The 24,013-nt window shown below is 44.8% G+C and overlaps 1 protein-coding gene across 1 annotated transcript in view; it reads right to left on the bottom strand.

Moving 5' to 3' along the window:
• Positions 1-24,013, bottom strand: part of SEZ6 (seizure related 6 homolog) — a 519,872-nt gene that overhangs the window by 56,619 nt on the left and 439,240 nt on the right. The window contains exons 6-11 of the mRNA XM_083172348.1: positions 21,995-22,163; positions 20,931-21,097; positions 19,641-19,835; positions 19,288-19,426; positions 13,068-13,264; positions 11,245-11,439 (exon numbers count right to left, since the gene is read on the bottom strand). Of these exons, the coding sequence (XP_083028474.1) occupies positions 11,245-11,439; positions 13,068-13,264; positions 19,288-19,426; positions 19,641-19,835; positions 20,931-21,097; positions 21,995-22,163 (1,062 nt within the window). The remainder of the gene's footprint in view (positions 1-11,244; positions 11,440-13,067; positions 13,265-19,287; positions 19,427-19,640; positions 19,836-20,930; positions 21,098-21,994; positions 22,164-24,013) is intronic.

The raw sequence follows: 24,013 nt of genomic DNA, 5'->3' as shown, positions 1-24,013 counted from the left end.
ATTTACTCTATACTACAAATACCTTTTATCACTCCTCATCGCCCTCAGTCTGTCACCCACGGCCTCTCCCTGTTATCTTCTCTCTCTGCCTGTCTCCTTGTTGTCCTTTGCCTCTCCCTGGCACCCTCTTAATTTTCCCACTGTCTCATTTGTCACTCACTCTGCATCATTCTGTGCCTCTCCTTGTCACTCTCTTACTCTCCAAGTCACCATCTACCTCTCACTGTCATCTTATGCTTCTCTCTGTCACCCTCTATTTTTCCCTGTAACTCTCTTCGTCCTAGTCACCCCCTGCTTTTCCCTGTCACACTATCTCTACCTGTCACCAATGTCTCTCACTGTATCCCACAGCTGCTGCTCTATGTAACCTTCTAGCTCTCCCATTACCTCCTGTCTTTACATATCACCCTCTTCCTGTCACCCTCTCTTTCTCACATTGACACGCCGCTTCTCTCTGTCACCCTCTCCCCATCACTCTCTCTTCCAATCATCCACTGCTTCTTCCAGTGGGTCATTCCTTGAAAATATTCCGGTTGTGCATATTTGACAGATTTTTGTAAACTTTACATACTGTAGCCATAATGGATAGGTGAATAGCACTAGGCAGCTTTTTCTACCCCCCCCCCACAACCTAATCTGCCCCAGTTCAAAGACCTCAGAATTTGGGGGCCCTTGGGCAGCTGCCCATGGGCCAATACTTTCAGATTGCCCTGAATGTAGTAACCTTAGATTTAGGCTAGTCCTATCATTTAGCTCAGATGTTTACCATGATTTTTTATTAACTGACAGGATGCCTGTTACAGTGGTCTATAAATGATTACACACACCCGCAGTGTGATTTTAGGTGACACACACAGTGATATTGGATGACTTGTACAGTATGACTATAGTTTGTGTGTGGACATCATGAAACCATTAAGAAAAAAAATCAAGCTTGTGGTACAATAACCATTGTTTCTTTTTTTATCATAAATGAATAATAATGGGGTAATAAACAAATTCATTAAATTCTAAAAAGATATGGTAAGGCGATATAATAGTGAATACATTTGCACTATAGGTACTCTGTAGGCCTCCTCTTTGGTTTGGCGGAGTTGTCTGAGCAGGGCGTTGAACCAAGGCTTGTTGTTGTTGAAGATGCGGTAGGTCTTGGTGGGTATACACATGTCCTCACAGTAGCTTATGTAGTATGTGACGGTGTCAGTCAGGTCATTCAGGTCAGTTGCAGAGGCTTCAAAGACCCCCCAGTTCTGCCTTGACTGCATGGACTGGGGGGGTCTTTGAAGCCTCGGCAACTGACCTGAATGACCTGACTGACACCGTCACATCCAACATAAGCTACTGTGAGGACATGTATATACCCACCAAGACCTAACGCATCTTCAACAACAACAAGCTTTGGTTCAACGCCAAGCTCAGACAACTTCGACGAGCCAAAGAGGAGGCCTACAGCAGCGGTGACAGAGCACAATACAACCCAGCCAGGAACTCCCTAACAAAATAAATCAGGCTAGCTAAAAAGGGGTTCTCTGACAAGCTGACAAATGACCTGTCCACTAAGGACCCTGTATCTGTGTGGAAAGGAATGCAATCTATAATCAGTTACAAGAAAACACCCAAACCCACCGTCATGTACCAAGACCTAGCTGATGAGCTGAACAACTTCTATTGCAGGTTTGAATAAGTAGCCCACTGTGAACCAAACTATACCCTCTGTGCTGCCCCAAATGTCAACAGCCAACTCCAGTCACTCCAGGTCACCCAAGTAGAGGTGGAGGAGATGTTCAAGAGGGCCAAACCAAGGAAAGCACCAGGTCCTGATGGGGTGTCACCATCTGACCTTAGAGTATGCACGGGTCAACTTGCCCCCATATTCACCAGGATCTTCAACAAATCATTGGAGCTATGCAAGGTTCCCTCCTGCCTCAAAAGCTCCACTATTGTTCCGTTCCCCAAGAAGTCCACTATTACAAATCTGAACGACTACCATCCTATAGCTCTGACGTCTGTCTCCCTCCAGTTCGCCTACCGATCTAATCAATGAGTTGAGGATGCAGTAGACCTGGGCCTGTACTACATTCTGCAGCACCTGGATATGCCTGGTACCTATGCAAGGGTCCTGTTTGTCAAATTCAGCTCGGCTTTCAACACAATCATCCTCAACATCCTCCACCCCAAACTATCTACATAGGAGTACCTGAAGCTGCATGTTCTTGGATTGAGGACTTTCTGACTGATAGAAAACAAGTTGTGAAAGGGGGGAAATTCACCTCCCAAGTGCGGTCCATCAGCACATGAGCCCCCCAGGGCTGTGTACTCTCACCCCCGCTCTTCTCCCTGTACACCAACGACTGCAACTCAGAGGCACAATCGATGTATAAAAATTTGAACGGCATAACAATTTACGGCTATGTGGTTATATGTGCGTTATATGTACGCACATATAACTACATAGCCGTAAACTGTTATGCAGTTCGAATTTTTATACATCGATTGTAAGATTTAAAGATCAGGGCAATATTACCCTCATCAAAGATGGCCGCCGCTATTTATTACATATAGCGTTATTTAATACCATCGATTTCAGCGGCCTATGAACTTATATTTATCTGCAAATAAAGGATTAATAGCTAAAAAGATAAAGGAAATCTATAGGGATATTATAAACATCCCCGCTATACAAATGTAGGAACAGGGCATAAACTACCCTTAGTAAATATGGCCGACGCAATGTATTCCTGGAGCTTAATAGCAGCACACATACAGAGGCAAAAGGAAGCCGTATGAGGCAGAAGTGACGCGGGTGCGCACTTCCGGTCCGGCGGCTTTATAGCAGTGGAACGCATACAGAAGCGTTCTGCTGGTTTTTCTGTTTGCACGTGGGGGGAGCTGTGGAAACAGTCCCCCACTGAATTGAATGCTCAGAAACACCTGCTGCTGGTATGTATTTGGGATCATTTGATGTGCCATATACGGTTTTTAGTACCATCATATTTTATAATTATTTTATAATTATGTTTTATTTATATTTAGACACATTACTTGATAAAGGCACCGCAGTGTGCCGAAACGCGTCGCAACCAGTGTCAATTTTACTGTCCAATGGTGCGGGATCACTTTTCATACAGTACAGTATTACCCACATGTTACCCGGGTTCCAACTAGTGTGGTTATTTCTGCTGTGAAGGATTGTGGCCTACACCGTGTTTTTATTAGAATAAAATGTGTTTATTTGGAAGAAGCTTGTGAGACTCCATATCCCATAAAGATACCTTTATGCGAGTTGTCCTAAACCTATTCATGTAAGCATACATGTAAGCACCTGTTGATACTCATTAGAGTGTGGTGACCTGCAATTGAGTGACCCCTGGATCATTCGGGAACTTTGGGAGCACTATCTTCTAATAGTCCCCCTGCACGTTTGGAGGAGATTTTGTCTTCAGTGTTTTATATTTTACTACAATTGTGTATTCTTCTTTCTTTTCACATAATCGAGCCATTGTGGTTGGAGAGAAAGAGTGGAGATCATTGTGGAACATTCCTTTAAGCGCAAATGGACTAAGTTTGTTACTCTAGATGGTCCGGTGACCATCATTTTAGTCTTTTGCTGCATTTAGTATACAGCGCCAGTGGTGAAATTATCTTTTCTTTGTTAAATTTGCTGATGACACTACCGTCATTGGCCTTATCAACGACAGGGACGAATCGGCCTACAGACAAGACGTGGACCGATTGGCCCGGTGGTGCAGCAGCAACCATCTAGAGCTCAACCCACTCAAAACTGTTGAGATGGTAGTGGACTTTAGGAAGAAGGCTGTTGGTGTTCCTCCGCTAACAATTGCTAACAGTGTGGTGTCGCTAGTGGACTCCTTTAAGTTCCTAGGAACCACAATCTCCTGGGACCTTAAATGGGGGCCCAACATTGACACTATTGTTTAAAAAGCAAAGCAGAGGCTATTCTTCCTTAGGCAACTGAGGAAGTTCAATATCCCACAGAAGCTTCTGCTCCTCTTCTATTCCGCAATTGTGGAGTCTGTACTATGCTCCTCAATACTAGTCTGGTACGGCTACGCCAGCAAGAGAGACAAATACAGACTCCAAAAGGTAGTCAGAACTGCAGAGAAGATAATCGGGACGGACCTTCCCTCTGTCCAGGACCTGTACCTGTCCAGAGCAAAAAAGCGGGCAACGAAGATGGTCAAGGACCAACTACATCCTAGCCATGGCTTGTTTAACCTGCTGCCATCAGGCAGATGCTTCAGGGCTATTCCCACCAGGTCCACCAGAAGCCTAAAAAGTTTCTTCCCTCATGAACATGAACACCTCACTGTCTAGGTGCGCCATAACCAGTGCTATTTTTGTAGGAAAATAGGTTCAGGAACCGTGGGCGGGGCAGAAAGTGGGCGGGGATGTGGGAGGGGCTACAAAGGGGCGGGGCATTACATAAAAAAAACATATAATTCCTCCCAACAGTGGCAGTAACATAATCCCCAGCAGCAAAGTGGAGAATATGCAAAAAACAGGGGTGTAGCCTCACTGCAAGGGGCACAGGATTGCAGGAAAAGACTACCTTTTACCGCGGTTTTGCAACCTGCACGCCGAGAATTGGCCCATTATACATATGCCCCACTCCGTAATGCTTATTATACATATGCCACACACAGTGATGCCCATTATACATATGCCACACACAGAGATGCCCTTTATACATATGCCACACACAGAGATGCCCATTATACATGTGCTCACACCGAGATGCCCATTATACATATGCCACACACAGATGCCCATTAAACATATGCCACACACAGATGCCCATTATACATATGCCACACACAGATGCCCATTATACATATGCCACACACAGATGCCCATTATACATATGCCACACACAGATTCCCATTAAACATATGCCACACACAGATGCCCATTAAACATATGCCACACACAGATGCCCATTAAACATATGCCACACACACAGATGCCCATTATACATATGCCACACACAGATGCCCATTATACATATGCCACACACAGATGCCCATTATACATAAGGCTCACACATATTGCACCCATTAAATCTTACAGGGAGATGTCTTGATCCCCGCTGGCTTGCTGTTTCTGCTTAGGCTCAGCTGCCACACACAGATGCCCATTATAACTTATGCCACACACAGATGCCCATTATACATATGCCACACACAGATGCCCATTAAACATATGCCACACACAGATGCCCATAATACATATGCCACACACAGATGCCCATTATACATAAGGCTCACACATATTGCACCTATTAAATCTTACAGGTAGATGTCTTGATCCCCGCTGGCTTGCTGCTTCTGCTTAGGCTCAGCTGCCATGCTGCTGCTGCAGCTCAGCCATCATATTGATGCTGCTGCTGCCGCTCAGGCTTCCACCCACTGGCGCCGCTTCGTTCTAAGCCTCACTGTCACCTGACCGAATGGGGATGGTAACAGCTGAGCTCACTAGCGGTGCGCGGTGACGTCACCCGCGCACCAGCGCAATGCATGCCTGGGAGCCTGACGATGATCGGAGGTAGGGGCCGCCGCAGCCTTGTATTTTCTAGGCTGGCGGCGTCAACAGACGGCGGGATACATTTTACAGGTGCCGGGCGGCCTGGAGCAAGTTCCGGAACGCCATTCCTGATGACATCATTTTTCATTTGAACTTCAGGAACGGCGTTCCGGCTCAAAAATAGCCCTGACCATAACCCTTTGCACAGAATCTAACATGGTGTCCCCTAGGAATAACTTTCTGTATGACTGTATATGTTTCCCCACCTGTTTATATTGTTTATTGTTTATACTGTATGCTGTTTACTTGTTACCTACCTGGCTGCTGCACAGCACTAGGAAAACAAATTCCTAGTATACCTGGCCAATAAAGCTGATTCTGATATTGCAGGAGCATGTCACTCACAACAAAGAAGTAAATGGCACTAAGGAAGCTGCACCCATTACCATAGTTACCCAACACTATGAAAGTTTACAGTGATGTCATTTCTGTGGAGCAATTATCAATCTTTTTCCCTATCTTCTCTCCTTTGTAGTTTTTTACAAACTAATTATGATATTGTCATTAGCCCAAGACTTGAAAGTGACAATAATTATCTAATAAGATAATGAATTTCAGAAAGCACTGCCAAAAAAAAAGGGAATAACACATCATATTTATTTATATCCCCCTTCCCCCTCCCCAGGCAGATGCAGAAGTTTCCACAATGGAGTGTAGATTCTCAAGAAGATAATTGTATTATGTATGCATTTCTAAAGAGATTTTCTCTGTGTGTTCTATACAAATAGTGTTTACATAAATATGTTGTTTTTCTCTCTCAATAATTTATGATACTGTAGAATTTTTCCAGAGATTTAATTTGGAGTTCAAAATCAGACCACCAGTATTTAAATTGTGTATATGTGTGTATATGTGTGTGTGTGTGTGTGTGTGTGTTTAACCCTTTGAATGCCAAGTAAATTTGTCAAAATTGCTGTGAAAATTGGCAAGCAAGCATTTTTCTTCATCATAATGACCTGTAAAGTTTACCTTATATTCACCACTGTGTGGGGTGTGGTATGGGGTTACGACAGTCGGGACAGTCGGGATCCCGACAGTCATTAGCCCGACGTCCGAATCCCGACTGCCGGGACTCAGACAGCATGGTGAGCGCAACAAAGCCCCTTTCGGGCTCGCTGCGCTTGCCACGCTGCGGGCACACTCGCCACCTATTCTATTCTCCCTGTATGGGGGTTGTGGACAGTCGGGATAATGACTGTCAGGATCCCAACTGTCAGGACCGCGTCCGGCACCCCACTGTGTGAAGCCAGAGGCAGTCTCTGAGACTGCACTCGCTTCACTGTGACTGGCAGTGACTTCCTATTGGAAGTCCGACCTGGCAGTCACCCCAGACAGTCCCAATGGGAGGTGTGCCCTCCCTCCGGGATGCCTCTCTATGCGCAGCTGTGGGGCAGCCCCTAAATCGTTTTTGTGCATGAGCAGTACTGCAGATGATACTGTGCATGCTCCGAACCCAGGACCGTCAATACGATTCAGCTGAAGCAGCCCCATAGAGGCTGGTACCAGCGCATGAGCAGTACCGAAAAGGCTACTGCGCATGCGCTGGTCCTGCAATGGTAATCAGGACAAGCAGAGGAGGAGGGGGGGCATGCTATCACGGAAGCTTCTCTCTTTCGCCGAGGTAAGAGCCACCACCAGTGTTGCAAGTAAGGGGGTACGGCGTGGTACGGAGTACCTGTAAGAAATATGTTGCAGGTACGCAGTACCACTTACCCCCTGACCCACTGTCAATTCTATTTTTATTTTAAGTCTAAATATAATGCATCCGCAGCCCGCCCACCCAGCGTTATGATCGGTGCTGTATGCAGCTACCGGCTACTGCTGATTTAGCCTGTCACACTGACAGGCATCAGCGGCGCCGACAGCATGAAGAGTAGGCTCCACAATTGTAAGCACAAGCTGCCCAGCACTCCCCCAAGCAAGAGCCAACCCACCCCCAGTCATTCCCAGTTTCTCATTCCCTGTCTCCTGTGTCCACGCCTCTATTGTCATTTAGTCACTCCTCTAGCTTTGTGTGACCACGCCCCCTCATGACACATGGCCACGCCCATTTTTGGTGGAGGCTATCCGTACCACCAAGAAAAAAATTCTACTTGCACCACTGGCCACCACTGCTTTATACCTAAGAAAGTATTGGATTTAATTTAACCAATTTGTCCGATTGACCATTTTTGTCTATTTTTGAGTGTTTGGAAGCAAATAGTCGCTTGTCATTTACAGACATATTACCAGCTTTTTGTTCCAAGCAAACACCTTTTACAATAAATCTTGAAGTGTTTGGTCAGCTTAAGGCAATAGCAATAAATATATGTGACAAACCAAAGATCACACAGAGCATAGTTTATACTAGTCAGTGTGAACTGGCAGCATAAAGAGCATGGCAGTTTAAACAGCTCTCAACAGCCTTATACTAAAGTTCTATTGCTATGATGACAAGCTCATTGACCAGTAAATAAGATTATTGATTTACACTGCAATTCACTCAATCCCCTGTATAGCAATGTCACCAAAGCTTAAAAACAAAGCTCTTGGTGTTCTGAGGTGGACACAACTTATGAATAGAGCACTAAGTAGGGGTGGCCATCGACCATCGATGATTCAAAATCATTGATGGTTTTTGGTCGATGTCAAATACTTTTGCCATCGATGTGGAAGAGCCAGATGGTTTCCCTACATCGATGGCATAGTAAAAACTATGTTTAATTTTTTTTCAAATCTGCCGGGACACGGAGCATAGCTCCACCCCCCGACAACCCGGAAGCCCCGTCCCCACGTTCTGATTGGCCTGTGGGCCAGTCAGTCAAAGAGAAAGGATAACCATTGATAGCTAAAACTAGTGATGGTTGTCCATCACATAGTTTTTAACTATCGATGTTCCTTCTATAAGCAAAATTGAATATAAAATTAGTGGAAATCTCATTGCGTGCTCCCTCTTTCTATATAAACATATTGTTGATTACAACATTGATTTTAACTTCCCCTCCCCTTGTACTGCAATAAGTGCCCCAGTTGCTCCTGTACCCCATTCTTGGTCAGTATGTATTGGGTTGGCTTATGATTTCAGTACTGCATCTATTTCCTCTAGAGTAATCATTGTTAATGGAACTCTGTGGCTACCTCCAATATCCATAAGATATATGATCTGCAACAGTGCTCTTAATATGAAGCACTGAAATATGCTATTGTGGCCTATGTATTATAATTTCTTCTATTATTGCGTTTACATTTCTCAAGTCTACATATGTTACTACAGTTCAGTTAACACTGATTTAACAAAACTCATGATTCATAATATAATTAACATAACATGTATTATATGATATGCTGAAGCTGTGTTACTGATCTGAATCCTAACCTCCTAAGGTGCCTTTGTAATAAAAATAAATTGCTGTAATTTTAGGTCCACTGGACCGGAGTCCAGCTCTGCATTACGGCCTTTTCTGTGACAGGAACGGAATAAAAAAGCAGAGACGTTTGAGTTGGGAGGAGTAAGTAGGAGTGTAGCAGAGGGTTAGGTGGGTGGAAAGCATATTTTCAGTTAGATGAAACCAATTAAAGCTCTCAGGCAGTCTAATTAGCTGGTAGATTTCTCTTTCATCCAAACTTCATTCAGGTCTTTTTTTATCCACAGATGTGTTCATTAAAGATGATTTTAACTCCTCTTGTTCCTTTTTTCATTGAGCAACAAAGACTTACATAGGCAAGCAGGTACTTGTCTTTGACCCTGAATAATGCTATAGTGTTGGCTACTGTAGTGGCTTATTAGACAACGGGTACAACGGGATGCGGCTCTGCTTTTGTAGGCGGTTTATTCTTAGTAATCATGTTAAACTGGATTTAAATCAAAATATGTTTTCAATCAGTATCAATTCATGGTCATATAATTGCCGCAGTCAGGCGTTGTGACAGGAGGAAATGAATCATACTGGTTGAGATATCAATCCATCAGTCTCTCACACTTTCCCTGCATGCGTAAACAGATCTGTTAAAAGCCTGATGTAAACCAGAACACAGATGGAGACATTTATAAAAATGGAGTAAGGAAAAACTGGAGAACAAATTGGAGTTATTTAAAATCTCACAATCATGACTGAAGAATTCTCAATTAACTCTGCTCTTTATTTCAGTTTTGCTGATTTAGAGCCTGATTCTGGAGCCCGAAACTCGCAGCTTACTGAGCAGTTGTGGTGCCGCCCTGCCGAATCTCTGCCCCTTCCCCCGCCGCCGTGTACCGCTTGCAAAATATGCGAGGGGATGTGCTATGAAAACACATCCCCTCGCATGTGCCCGCAGCAGGAGAAATCATTCGATAGTCGGCCATCAGCCAGTGGATGAAGACAGGGCAGGCGGCTGATGAAGACAGGGCAGGCGGCTGATGAAGACAGGGCAGGCGGCTGATGAAGACAGGGCAGGCGGCTGATGAAGACAGGGCAGGCGGCTGATGAAGACAGGGCAGGCGGCTGATGAAGACAGGGGAGGCGGCTGATGAAGACAGGGCAGGCGGCTGATGAAGACAGGGCAGGCGGCTGATGAAGACAGGGCAGGCGCCTGATGAAGACAGGGCAGGCGGCTGATGAAGACAGGGCAGGCGGCTGATGAAGACAGGGCAGGCGGCTGATGAAGACAGGGGAGGCGGCTGATGAAGACAGGGAGGTGGCTGACGTCATGGCAGACATGGCAAAGAGTTTTAGGGGAGGGTATGTGATGTCAGCAACAGTATATGGTTTCATTACTGCCGCCAAGTAAGTCTCTGGCTTCTCTGTGCCTGCGATGAGTGGTTCCCAGTGTAAAAATCATTCGATACTTACTTACATTGCTTACAATGGTTTTGAACATATTTGCAGGGCTGTAAACGGATTTGCAGCCATATACAGTACATCTATTCAGTCATTGAACACATTCATTCCTAAGACGGTATTTCACTTTTGCCTGAACGTTGGTCACTGCAAATTTCTGTGGTCCGAATTACACCCTTAGTCAATAACTATTTATTACTTCTGAACACCCAATATTAAATAATGTTTCCTATTTAGCAGTTTGAACAACGTGTTTCAGTCAGACCTTTATAGCAGTTTTCTGAGGGTCAGCACAGTTGGCATAAACCCTGAGGCCATGTGGTATAATCCTTATGAAGACCATATCCATGTGGAGCTTGTATATTATCCACGCCTTTGAACGGGTTTTCTCTAGCTCCTCTGGTTTCCTCCCAAACTCTAACCCCCCACCTCAGGCAGGATGATTGTCACTAACTGTAGTGCGTCCATATAATATGGAATATAATTGATAACATCCATGACCCCTGGAGACTGGTGTGAGTAACTGAAATATTCTCTGCAAACCACCTGCATAATATGTGTGCGCTACATAAACAATTTATAATAAAAAAATACAAATAAGCAATGTGAATAATGAAAAAATGGGCTCCGAGGGCCAGATGTATCAAGCTTCAAAAAGTGTTAAATGGAGAGCGATTAACAGCTAGCCAATCAGCTCCTATCTGTCATTTTTCAAATCCAACCTGTAATATGGCAGCTAGGAGCTGGTTATTGACCACTCTCCATTTTATCACTATTTGAAGCTTGATACATCTGGCCCTGAGCCTGCATCTACTATTCATAATAGTACTTCAGTGTTATCTCTTACCTCGTTCACATGAGGGCAGGTCTCCACTCCAAGTGAGGTCCCACTGACACATGAGAAGCTCAACTCCTACAATCTCATATCCTGGATAGCATTGGTAGGTCACAACTGTACCATGGACAAGCTCGGACTGAGAGGTGGTTTTCCATCCATTAGGAATTTCTGGTAACTCTGGGCATGTATCGTTCCTTGGTACCTCTGAGAAGGCAACAAAATCACATATACAGCATTACCATTCCTACTTTAAGCAGTTATGTATGCTGAGTTTTTTTCACACGTTTATTTTTCAATAACCTATATTTCTATGTAAATTTATGAAAAACATTATCCAAATTGGTTTAGAATACAGCAGGTTGGTTGATGACCCCAATATACTTTTATTCCAACAGTAGGGCAAGTATTGCGAGCAATTTCTAAATATTTTCGTTATATTTTGAATGGACTACATCAATTTGAATGAGTCATTTCCAACTGACACTCCAAAGATGGACAGAGAGGCAACGATTCCATGTTTGGCACACAGGCCAAGTGGCTAGATCTAAGTGCATGTATCAATGAACTGCAGATGCAAGATATTGACATATAAGGCTGTATTTACCTACATGCCCCAAAAATATACTTTTCACTCTATGGGATTATTTTTTTAAATGATTATTGTTTGGCGTCAAGATAGTTTTGACTCGCATATGTGGTGATATTGTAATGTGTGTGTCCAACATATGTGTATGCCCAAACCTCACACAGATCTCATTGGATTCCAGTGATCCAATCTATGTGATAGGCATGGGCAGCATTACTCTAACCTAACTAGCTGTGGTTGTCTCATGAGTTAAAGTGCAAGAGAATTGTCAATCATGCCACTGTTGCACACTTATCAAGCAGTCATCACATTAAATATAGTGGTAAACTGTCGCTAGCAGAAACATCTTAACAGTATATAAGACCCTGAGTAAAGCAGTAAGCTGGGGCCCCTACACACCCATTCACATGAACCAATGAAAAAAAAATCATAATTTCTTCTCCTGTGGTTACATGCAATTTCTCTAAATGCTTTCATACAGTGATTGGCTGTCAGAACTTTGAATGGTGGATTTCTCCAGCCAAGGACCAATCAGCATGTCTGGCTGAAGGCATGCTGTCAACAACAATCAGTCATTCACTGCCTGGCTGAAGGCTGAGAGGCATATGGAGAATACGCAGCTTACCAAGTCCCAGAGGGCACTCCCCGTCACCCCGCTGAATTATCACCCCCCACGGACGTATCCCCTAGCAACCATGCAAGTGATTGTGTGATGAAGACACAACCCCTCGCATGTCCCGCTGGCAGAGGAATCATTTGATTGGAGTGGAGACTGACTTATATTTGCAGCCATTTTGCCGAAGACAGGGCGGGTGGCTGACGTCTTGTGACATCATTCCCGTGGGAACGGTCAGCATTTTCATGGGGATGTCCATGAAACGCTGGGTGTTTCCATGGGCGACACCCAGGCCCTTCACCACACGCCCGCACTGCGAATGGCCCAGCAACTTTGTAATCACTGCGGCTGTTCGCCATGGACTTGAGCATGCGCACAAAAGACCGTGCGCATGCGCAGTCCATCAACCATCGAGACGGGTCCGGATTCTGCCCCGTCCGAATGTATAGGATGAACCCCAGTATTTCTCAGCTGGTGGTCATTGATAGAGCCAGGTACATAGTTGCCCTGAATGTCATTAAAGTACTGCAATGTTAATGCTGAAGCACACTCAAGTCTTTGTGAGGTTCCTAATCCTTTGTGATTGTAACTACTGTATGGTCTTTTTATTTATTATTATCACCGACTCACCGAAAAAGTTAATAATGAAACCCTGCTGATAGCCGAACACATTGCTGCCAGGGTCTGTCTGGAACTGGATGATGACATCTGCCATTGATGTGTAGATTTTGAAGTGATTGTGTGTCCCTGTATACCGACCCAGGACCCGGGCCGTCAAATCATCACCATCATAAAATGTGAGAACATCGCTGTGGCTGAGGTGCAGTCTATAGGGAGAATGAGGCAAAGAAAGATTACGGACTCCGATTACTCATTTATCACAGAGCTGTACATTGAGGGAATCATGATGCAAAAATAAAATGTACTGCACCATAAAACATACAAGGGGGTATAATGTAGAATAGATAATACAAAGCAGATATAGGGCCGTATGCACAGATTATTGTGTTCCCTTATTCACAGTGTACCTTGTGTAGCTTACCTTCACACTGCGCATGATCCAGAATTGCACATACTGTAGGGCAGATTTGCCTTCAACTTAGTATCTGGCCCGTAATGTCTTTTTAGCAGATTCCACCTATGTACATCCCACAGAATAGATGTTACTGAGCCTGATTCAGCCAATGTTTGACCAATAGGCCAGTGTTTTTGCTACTGAATCCCGTTTTCCAGGTCACCCGTGGGATTTTAAAAAGTAACAGTTGGTGATAAACTGGCTGGGTTACTTGGAAAACCTGAAATGTTAGGGGTACTTGAGGACAGAGATTGGGAAGGAACCACTGGACTACAGTGATTAATAGCTAGTGACCATTTGTGGGAGCTAACGATGGGTTTGGCAATCATCCGGTAGCATTGCAGCCAGAGAGTCTTCTTATACAATGGTTCTTGGCTGGGGGTCTTACTTGTCACAACGGCTATGGATCGTTAGGTCGACCCAAGAAGGGTCAACACTCCTTAGGTTGACACTGGAAAGTCGAAAGGCAGAAGGTTGACAGGGACTAAAGGTCAACAGGGTCCGTAGGTCAACCGGCGGAAGGTCGACAATGCAGAAGGTCGTAACATTTTTTGAGGCGTCTACATCTAGACGTCTAGTTCTAGACACTGTCTAAGTTTACGGCAGCCCCAGCTTCTGCACTATTCTATTTTCCCTTCATGCCCTAGTGGACGGTAGGGCATGTTCTGGAACCACAGTGGGGAAAAAATTTAAAAACCTGTGTCGACCTTCTGCTTGTCGACCTTCAGGTGCTGACCTAAGGAGTGTCGACCTTTCTTGTCCCAACCTAAGGACCGCATCCCTGTGACAACAATAGGATTGCTCAGAGGTCCGATGGTGTGACGGATGTTCATCTGATGCTGCATCGTTGTGCACAAGTGGTGGATCTGAGAAGCAGGTGATGGGAATCCCTGAACAAAAGACGGCGGCTGCACCATTTGCCTGCGTCATCAGATCTGCTGTTAATGAATACACAGCAGTGATACGATTAATGTCCAGCTATGAATCAGGCCCATTGTTCTATGTGACACAACTTGCTGTATTCCATAGCTCAGGACATTCGCTTTCAGTCTGGATTATTATTACCATTGCATCCTAAATGTTCCTTTAACCAACTGAAATAAGCTTTCTAATCATACTATAACAAATATGTGTGCAGCTATAAGCTGATAATGTAATATAATAACACAATTATTTGCTTTACTACGCATTAGGATTTTCCAGAAGAGCATGGAGGAAAACAAAGATGTGTAACATTAGAATTATTGTACGGAAAATAGGATAAATCCAATTAAACCTATTTTGCTGTAACCTCCCTGGTTCACACATTCCTGGGTGATGTAAAACACTGCTATCTAGTAAGTGAAAATTGGCACGCCACACCGAGCACGTCCCCATTGCTGCGATCAGAGCTTTCTGTACGCGCTGTGATATGGTAGCGGGTACATCGCTCTCTGAGTGTGGAGCAGAAGATTAATTCTGCTGACAGTCACTGGTGGAAAAACAGAGCAAGATCGTTTATTATGATCATATGTTCTGAAATGACAACTCCAGGCAATACAGAGGAAAAGGGAGATATGCAAATGAAAGCATATTAATTAACCAGCAGAGCAAGAAAGTAAATTAATAATCTCCCAGAAACCTTCTTTATTTCCTCAGCATTCATTCCCTGGAAGAAAATAGGCATACAGGGGCAAGGAGCTTTGGCTGAGAACATCCATTAACAACATTAATCACCAACGCCCATTAGAAAATAACTTACACCATAGTGGCAAGCTTATGTTTCCCAGCATTCATGATTTATTCCGCTACTATTCCCGCTTACCCCAGCATGCTGAGCAAGTGGCATTCTGCAACCTTGCTAGATAACCAATCCCAGCGAGTAACACGTTTCTAAGGACTGATGCAAGTCAGTGTTGAGGGGGACTATGTAAAAGCCAGACCCGGACAAGACCCCGGACTGGACATCAAAATGTGCAGTCCGGAGCTTGTAGTGTCCAGTCCGGGGTGGTTTCCCATCCTGGGGTGTCTTGTCCGGGGGGATGCCTGTGATAGCTTTCACCATGGACATGGTTAAGGGGAGATTACAGCCTCCCCGTGTGGTCCGGACTGTTCCGGTTTTTGCTACATGCCCGGACCATATATGGAGGCTTTATTCTCCCCTTCCTTTTCTCCCTGGTGACAGCTGTCACATGAAGCCCCCCAGACAGGACACACCCAGGACGGGACACCCCCCCCCACCGGACACTACAAGCTCCGGACTGCACATTTTGATGTCCGGTCTGGCGGTCCAGGGGCTTGTCTGGGTCCGGTTTTTACCCATACCCGTGTTGTGGCTATATGTTCGCTTGGGAGCCAAGCAATATATATATATATCCATCTATGGATCATGCTGCCAGGCGTATACAATGTGTACTAAACTATAACTTCCAAAGTACAAGATTAGGGTAATATAAAACCCTGTACACACTAGCCGTCATGCTCTATGGCCACTATTGTTAACAATCGCAGTGGCAATCGCAAGGGAATGATATAGCACAAACACAATAAACAATTTGCAATGCCAACCCCACCGGTACCCCCATGGCTACTGACACATTTGACAACCCCTGCTCTATGGACACGCCAGCACCCCGCACTGGCGACACAGCCGGCAACTCCCACTCTGAGGACATTGCTGGCATCCCAACACTGCAGGCACAGCCAGCACTCCTGCACTGAGGATTCCACTGGCACCCGACACTGCCTGCACCCCCCCATGCTAAGGTTGGGTGTAGTATGATTCACCGACAGTCGGGATCCCGACAGTGATTATCCCGACTGCCTGGTCTCAGACAGCGTGGCCAGTGCAACAAAGCCCCTTGCGGGCTCGCTGCGCTCGCCACGCTGTGGGCGCGGTGGCTCGCTGCGCGAGCCACCTATTCTATTCTCCCTTTATGGGGTCATGGACCCCATGAGGGAAAATAGCCGACGGCCGTCGGGAACCTGGCCGTCGGTGTTTTAACAGTCGGGATCCCGACGTCGGGTTAATGACTGTCGGGATCCCAACTGTCGGGACCCCATCCGGCAGCCCTGAAGTTAACAGCAGCCAGTTTTGTACTCCTTTATAACAATGTTAAAATGAGCCGAATGGAAAATATCAGAAGTGCATCCCAAATATTATATTAATGACTTAATACCTATTTTAATTGTTTCTCTTGGTTGTACCTGGGAATTTATTTATCTACGAATTAGTGTACCTGCCTTAAATGTATGCATGTTTTACTTAGAAAACTAGAATTTGAGGGACTATATACACTTGGACCACTGAGTCTGCCCTAAACATGTACATGCCCACATTTAAAAACTAGGGTTACATTTTGTTGGGAGCCAATTAACCTACCTGCATATATTTTGGATTAGAGTACCCAGAGGAAGCGATTGTAAGCAGGGAGAAAATATACTAACACCACACAATTATCTATTGCATTGGGAATGAAAGAGGCATCCTGACAGATTGTGGTAAGTATTTTAACCCTACCCCTGTCCCTAACCCACCCATCCTAAAGCCTAAACCTAACCATCCCCTCCTGTACCCAAACCAACCCCGCCCGCACCCTAACCCTAACTGTCCCTTCACATAACAAAAACCTTGTTAAAGCCCTAGAAACTTTCAAATACATCAATGGTTTTAACAAGGTACAGGAGGGAGACATTCTCTTCAGAAAGAGGAGCAATAGGACACAAGGTCATCCACTGCAACTAGAGGGAGGAAGATTCAGGGGAAATTTGAGGAAGAATTACTCACAGAAAGAGTAGTAGATAAGTGGAATAGCCTACCATCAGAGGTGATAGAGACAAATACCGTAGAACAATGTAAACATGCTTGGGACAGGCATATTGATATCCTTACAAAGAAATAAGGATCAAATATGGTTTGAGGTAACATGTTTAAAAAAGGGGAAGATTAGATGGGCCAAGTGGTTCTTATCTGCCATCAAATTCTATGTTTCTATGTAACCCTTCTCCTAGTTCAAAACCCCAATCACAACCACAATACTTACCATCGGATTCTGACACTGGGGATTCCAACTGTTGGGATTCTGACTGAGGGGCAGATTTATTACGCTTGGTGAAGTGATAAAGTGTCTGGTTTTTATCACCGGCCAATAAGCTCCTAACTGTAAAGTTACAGGTTTGGTTTGAAAAATGACAGGTAGGAGCTGAGTGGCCGGTGATAAAAACCAGACACTTTATCACTTCACGAGCTTAATAAATCTACCCCTGAATCCCCAGAGGAGAATTGGGGTATTATAGGTATCTGGTTACTGAATACATTTCTTACATCGGCCCTGAATGGGACAGACAGAAGGTGTTCTGTAGGTGTGTGTGTGTGTGGGGGGGGGGGGGGGGGGGTTGATGGAGCAATAGGTGGTTTCTTGCAAATGAAGGTTAGCAGTTGGAGTGGGCATTGTACCAGCAAAGTACTTTTAAGTTTTCAAGGGGTCATCATAGATAAAAAATTGGGTAATAGTGCACATTGCTCAAATGCAGCAGCAAAAGCAAACCGGACACTGGCATGCATTAAAAGTGGTATGGATTCAAGGGATGCCAATGTGATAGTGCCTCTTTGCAAGGCATTGGAGAGACCACACTTGGAATATTGTGTTCAGTTCTGGGCACCGCACCTTAAAAAGGACATAAATGAATTGGAACAGGTACAGAGAAGGGCGACTAAGCTAGTAAAAGGTCTCGAATCACTAGAATACAAGGATAGGTTAACCTGGCTGAATATGTTTTTACCGGAGAAACGGAGGTTGAGAGGTGATATGATTACTATGTTCAAATACAGGACTGGGAATCATATGGAACTGGGGCATGATTTGTTCACTAACAGGCCTATACTGAGGCTCGAGGAAAATAAATTCCGTACTGCTTCTTCACCATTAGAGCAGTAAAATTCTGGAACTCATTGCCGGTGGGGGTGATTACAGCAACTACTGTTAATGAATTTAAATAAAAACTGGATGCATTTTTGGCCACTAAGGGAATCCTATAGATATGACTTACTCGTCAGTAGTTACAAGTCAGATAGGCAGTGGCGTAGCTTTGTTTGGGGCCCCCCCTCCGTTAATGGGGGGTCGCCCCCCCTCCCCGCCCGTCCGGCCGGCCCCCCGTGCCTGCCCCCGTGCCCCCTCCCCCCATTGCCGCATGCTTACCTGTCCGCGCGTCCCGGCTCCCCTCCTGGCTTCAATAAATTCTATGCAGACGGACCACGATAAAATGGCCGCCCCCATACCGCAGACAGTTTCAGAGAACAGTCTGCTTTATGGGGCGGCCATTTTATCGTGGTCTGTCTCCATAGCATTGATTGAAGCCAGGAGGGGAGCCGGGACGCGCGGTCAGGTAAGCATGCGGGGGATGGGGGGGCGGGGGTATTACTATAGCACCACAGCCCCCCCGGCGCCCCCATATGCACAGCGCCCCCCCGCGACCGTGGGGGCTGCGGTGCTATAGTTACGCCACTGCAGATAGGTTGAACTCGATGGACTAACGTCTTTTTTCAGCCTGAATTACTATGTTACTATGTAAGTTACATTATGTCTTTGTTTTCTTATAAAAGTGACAGTTTTTGCCATTACATATCCAAAAGAAAACAACATTTTTAAAGGACCAAGCAAGCACCTGTCTCACATAACTTTCTGTTTCAGGAATGTGGGAAGGTAAAACGAATAGCAAGGAAAAAAAGGTGAGATTAAACGCAAACGTACAGCAAAGTCATTCCACGGCTGTCCTGCTTACTATAGCAACACTTACACTTGTATGTCTAACAGGATTCTCTTCTCTTCTTCAACGTGAATACCCCAGATGCAGTCTTGCCCCTTTCCATAGGCTTCTGGCCAGTTGGGGGACAGCACCACACCAGCGGAGTCTGTGATCTCCCCACTGCAAACAGCTGAAAGAATCAGAGAATGACATGTCTCAGTCTGCAGCTATGATGAGCAACATTTAAAGTAACGGCATACTATACAGAATTCACAGATAATTGTATATGTAGTTTATCTCTAAATACAGCTCTAATAGCCTTGCATTCACAGCATCGTAACATGATTACAGGAGCAATTATTGTACCATTTAAAACATCAGCTACAGTTTGAACTGGTTCCTACCCCTGCAAGCTGGTTCTGTCTCATTCCACTGAGGGTCTCCAGAGTCTTGGCACTCGATGATAGTAGATCCTTGTTCCAATGTATATCCAGGATCGCAGGTGAACTCGACCACTGTTCCCACAGCAAATGAAGGGTCACTGCTGGTGAAGTTGCCATATTTCACAAAAGGTTCATAACAGTGGCCTTGTTCATAGGCTACGGAGGACAAAATAAAGGCTTCATTTCAACTTTAAAATCTTCATTTGTGTTTAGTGCAGTTATACTGGAGGCTATTACAGAGGGCCTGATTCAGTATTGCTCGCTAAGCAGTGGTCGTGCACTGGTTAATGAGCAGCTTAACACCGCCCAACTCCGAATCCCCTCAGAACCATACGGGGGATGTACCGGAACACCTCTCCTTGCATGCGGCCAAAGGAAAGAGAAACGATTCGATGGTCGCCGGCCATCGAATGATATTCTCCCCCTTCGGAAAAAAAGTCAGAGTCCGCCAAAGAGGGGGCGGGCGCTGATGATCGGCCCGCCTTCGTTCCCAGGAAAATGCCGAGTGTTTTCATGGGGACGCCCGTAAAACACTGGGTGTTCCCCTCCTCCAGGCCGGTATTCATCCCCCCACTCGCCCCCCTCCCTACCCGTGCGAACGTTTCGACGAGTGTGATACTCGCTGAAGGTGTTCGCACAGGGGATCTGCACATGCGCAAATATCCGCATACGCTATTACCCCTACCATCGGAACGGGGCTGAATCGGATAGGCCCCATCGGATCACTAGTGAATCACCCCGAGAGCACAAAAAAGCAAGTAAAATTGGCTACACGATAAGTTAACATAAAAATGCATAGAAATAAGTGTGTGGAGAAAATGCAAAAGTAATACAAGAATGATACAGAAAAACAAAAGTTTTTAATATAAATTTCATATAATTATTTATAATTATAAAATACAACATATTTATTTAGAATATAAACCAAATCAATATATGAACAGTAATTGAAACAAAAATGTAAATAAAAGCTTAAGATGACAGCAAATATCAGGTGTGTTTACCAAAGTTACCAAAATTAATGGGGCCCATCCTCACAATAGAACTTTGCATATGGCACATTAATAATGCAGTACGGTATAACATATAAAGTGATGTTAGTGAAAATTATTTTTCTTGGTTATTGTTTATTATATGTGTACAGGTGCTGGAATTACTCAGTGGGTTAAAATATTTAAAATACATAAAAAAAAAACACATTGAGAAGAAGCAGATAAAACAAAAAGGCAAAAAGAGATTACTTAGTGTTACCTTGATAACGTAGTGCCACCCCGGTAGAGCTGCCACTGCTATCGGTTGTTAGTTCTATGAATACATGTCTACCAGTGCTGAGCAGGCCTTCGATTGGAAGATACTCCACCTCATAGGAGTCATACACTGGAGGCGAGTCTATGGTGTTTCCATCTCGGATTATGAGCCTACAAATCAAAAAACATTATCACAACGTCCATATGTACTCCTAAAACCATGGATAATAAAATTGGGATTTGGAAATATTAAAAATAGTTTTACAATATGATTGGGCTACTAAAGAGTAAATGTTTTAATTTTAAGTTAAGCATCACATTTGCCCATTGAAAAGCATAAATCCTAGTTTATTTTGTCTGCTCAGCGAGACTTTGTATTGTACTTTAATACCAACCAAGCCTGCCTATCATAAAATCAAGGATGTCTATGAGGATCCTTGTTGTACTAAGTGCAGGTGGCTGCTGTGGAACTTCTAAGACCTCACCTCCATACTTTCCCTTGAGGCACACTTCTTGTACTCTGTAGTGGGTGTTGAAAGGAGGCCTCCAAGGAAAGAAGGGGGACTTACCCACCCTCCTGGGAGGCAGGGAGGACCACCCAATTTTTTAAGAAGCCTCCCTGTCATTCCAGAATGTATGCCTCAAGGGGCTGGAGAGTGGGTACTGGTGGCAGTATGGGGGGGGGGGGGGTGCAGTAGGTTTTAGTGTTGCCTAGGGTGCTGAGAAGCCTTACACCGGCCCTGCATGTAGCCCACAAGGTACAACATGCTAATGCTATCTGAAGTTAGCATTATCTTCTGGTGCCAAACTTGTGAGGTTGGTAAGTCTGACAGCTTTGCAGCACATTTAGAAAGTTATGGGGACTGCAGAAGTGGTTGGAGATTGAGTTACCATGGCAGAAAGGGAGGTAACTGCTGTGGTCCCTTCATGGTACATTTGGGAAATGCTTCATATTGGGGTTATATCCTGCAAACATTATTTGATAAACAGACCCTTACGGTTAATGCTTCACAGAGGCTCATGTTCCTGCTGTCATGGAAGAGGGTTGTACATGTTGAACACATTTACCTGTCATCATCCTCAGCCAGGGAAACCTTCTCAAAGTGCAGGTGTAGACGTTGTGCTGTGGGGGCTTCTAGTACCCAATGGCAGGTCAGGTTATTGCTATAATTTCCTGGGAAGTTTGGTGAGACAAGACGTCCAGTGGTGATATTTCTTATGAGTCCTCCACAGGAAGCTGATTGGGACACAAAGAAGTTGTCGATTGTCAGAAACACCTGGCACATCAGAGGATCTTCTGCATGATTTATTCAGTGTGGACTGCATACATTGCTGTTCTACTCCCATATCGGTTCACTTCAAACTCCTTGTCACCCATCAGAACTCATTATTTAGTACAGGGATGGGGAACCTCTGGCCCTCCAGCTGTTGCTGAACTACGCATCCCAACATGTCCTGCAACAGTTTTGCTATTTGGACATGCTAAAACTGTTGCAGGGCATGCTGGGAAGCATAGTTCAACAGCTGGAGGGCCGAAGGTTCCCCGTCCTTGCTATAGTACCATAGACACTAGAGGATACAGTGGAAGATATCTAAAATGATCTAAATTGACATTGGCCGGGTCAACTGCTGTGTATGGGGCTTTAATTGTCACTCCCACAGGGAACACAGTACACTAATTGGGGGTCCATGTGCTAAAATCTACAAATTGACACCAAAAAAACATGAAAAACTCATGTCCACCTTTTCTTGTGTCTAGCTTTTGCATGTGTTGACCTTTTTCCAATGTTGACGTTGTGCATGTCGAAGTTTTGGTGTCATCCTGTATTTGGCAAAATCCTAAAAACTATGAAGGATTCTATAGCAGATATACAATTTCATCCTTAGAACTATGTATAATATTAGAAGAACAAATCAATGTATTCAGTCTTCCATTTTATTTCCACAAATTGAAAGGTACTAATTAGCAATTAAGCGGGTTATGCTCGAAGTTTCAAGAGTTGACGTCTTACACATGCTTAATGGAAGAAAGAGCAAATCAGCAGCAACGGTAAACATTCGACGCTACGAAGCTACAACGTAGATCAGGTTATTGGTTTTACTAATGCGTGTCAAACAGTAGAGTCTTACCGCAAAGCTAGAAACCCCATTTTAAAACCACAAAGAAAAAGAAGTATGGCAAGCAGCCCACATCCAGCCATGAGGCCAACCATTTCCAAAACATACTGGACCTTATTCTGGTCCGTTTGCAGCCGGCATTCGTTCGCATGCGTGCGGCCACAGTGAACAGACTGCACGCACCGAAGACTGGGGGTGTGGGTGGTGGCGGATAGTCACACCCATGGGAACGCCCAGTGTTTCATAGGCGTTCCCATGTAAACGCTGGGCATTCCCATAGAAATCGCCGGGTGATGTGGGTGCCAGGCAGCTTACATCACCGCCGATTTCTTCCCGAATGTGCATGCATCTATATAAGTGACCTGAAAGTCACTTTATATATGCGTGCACGCACCACATCCGATGTTGGAGGTTCCCCCTGGCATACGAATGGATGTTTATGTAAAACAGTGAGCGTGAGGGGGGCGGGCGTACCACCATTCGGCGGACGGGTTCTGGTTGACTCGCAAGGCTTTAAGACTTTATATGTAAATACATGTGGGCGATGCCACAGATAGAAGCTGGTCACATCTAAAATATAATTTGCAGGAGTGACATCACTAAGTTATTTACCATATTTTGTATCTACAGATTCTAAATTTAAAATAGAAAAAGCAGGATTTTTGTCACATATCAGTGATAAAATTGAAAGCAATGTCAAAACAAATTAAATATTGCACAACTTTTTCACAAGTGCGCAAGGTGGAGCCCATACATTACGGAGAGGTATTGCAATCCTCCCTTGCACGCGATACCCTGCCAACTGGATGTTCGGGAGCCACCGGGCTCCCGTGTGGCAGGATGGAATGTGATATATCGTATGCAGGCCATTTGCATACAATATATTGTATGTGATTCCAGCAAGGGCTATGGCATCCGACAAATCCTACGTGCAGCCCTTGCGATCTTCCATTAACACAGTGGTTCTTA

This window comes from Crinia signifera, chromosome 2 (assembly GCF_055691185.1).
Source record: "Crinia signifera chromosome 2, ASM5569118v1, whole genome shotgun sequence".
Classification (NCBI taxonomy): domain Eukaryota; kingdom Metazoa; phylum Chordata; class Amphibia; order Anura; family Myobatrachidae; genus Crinia; species Crinia signifera.
This window is presented reverse-complemented; position numbering and strand designations above follow the sequence as displayed.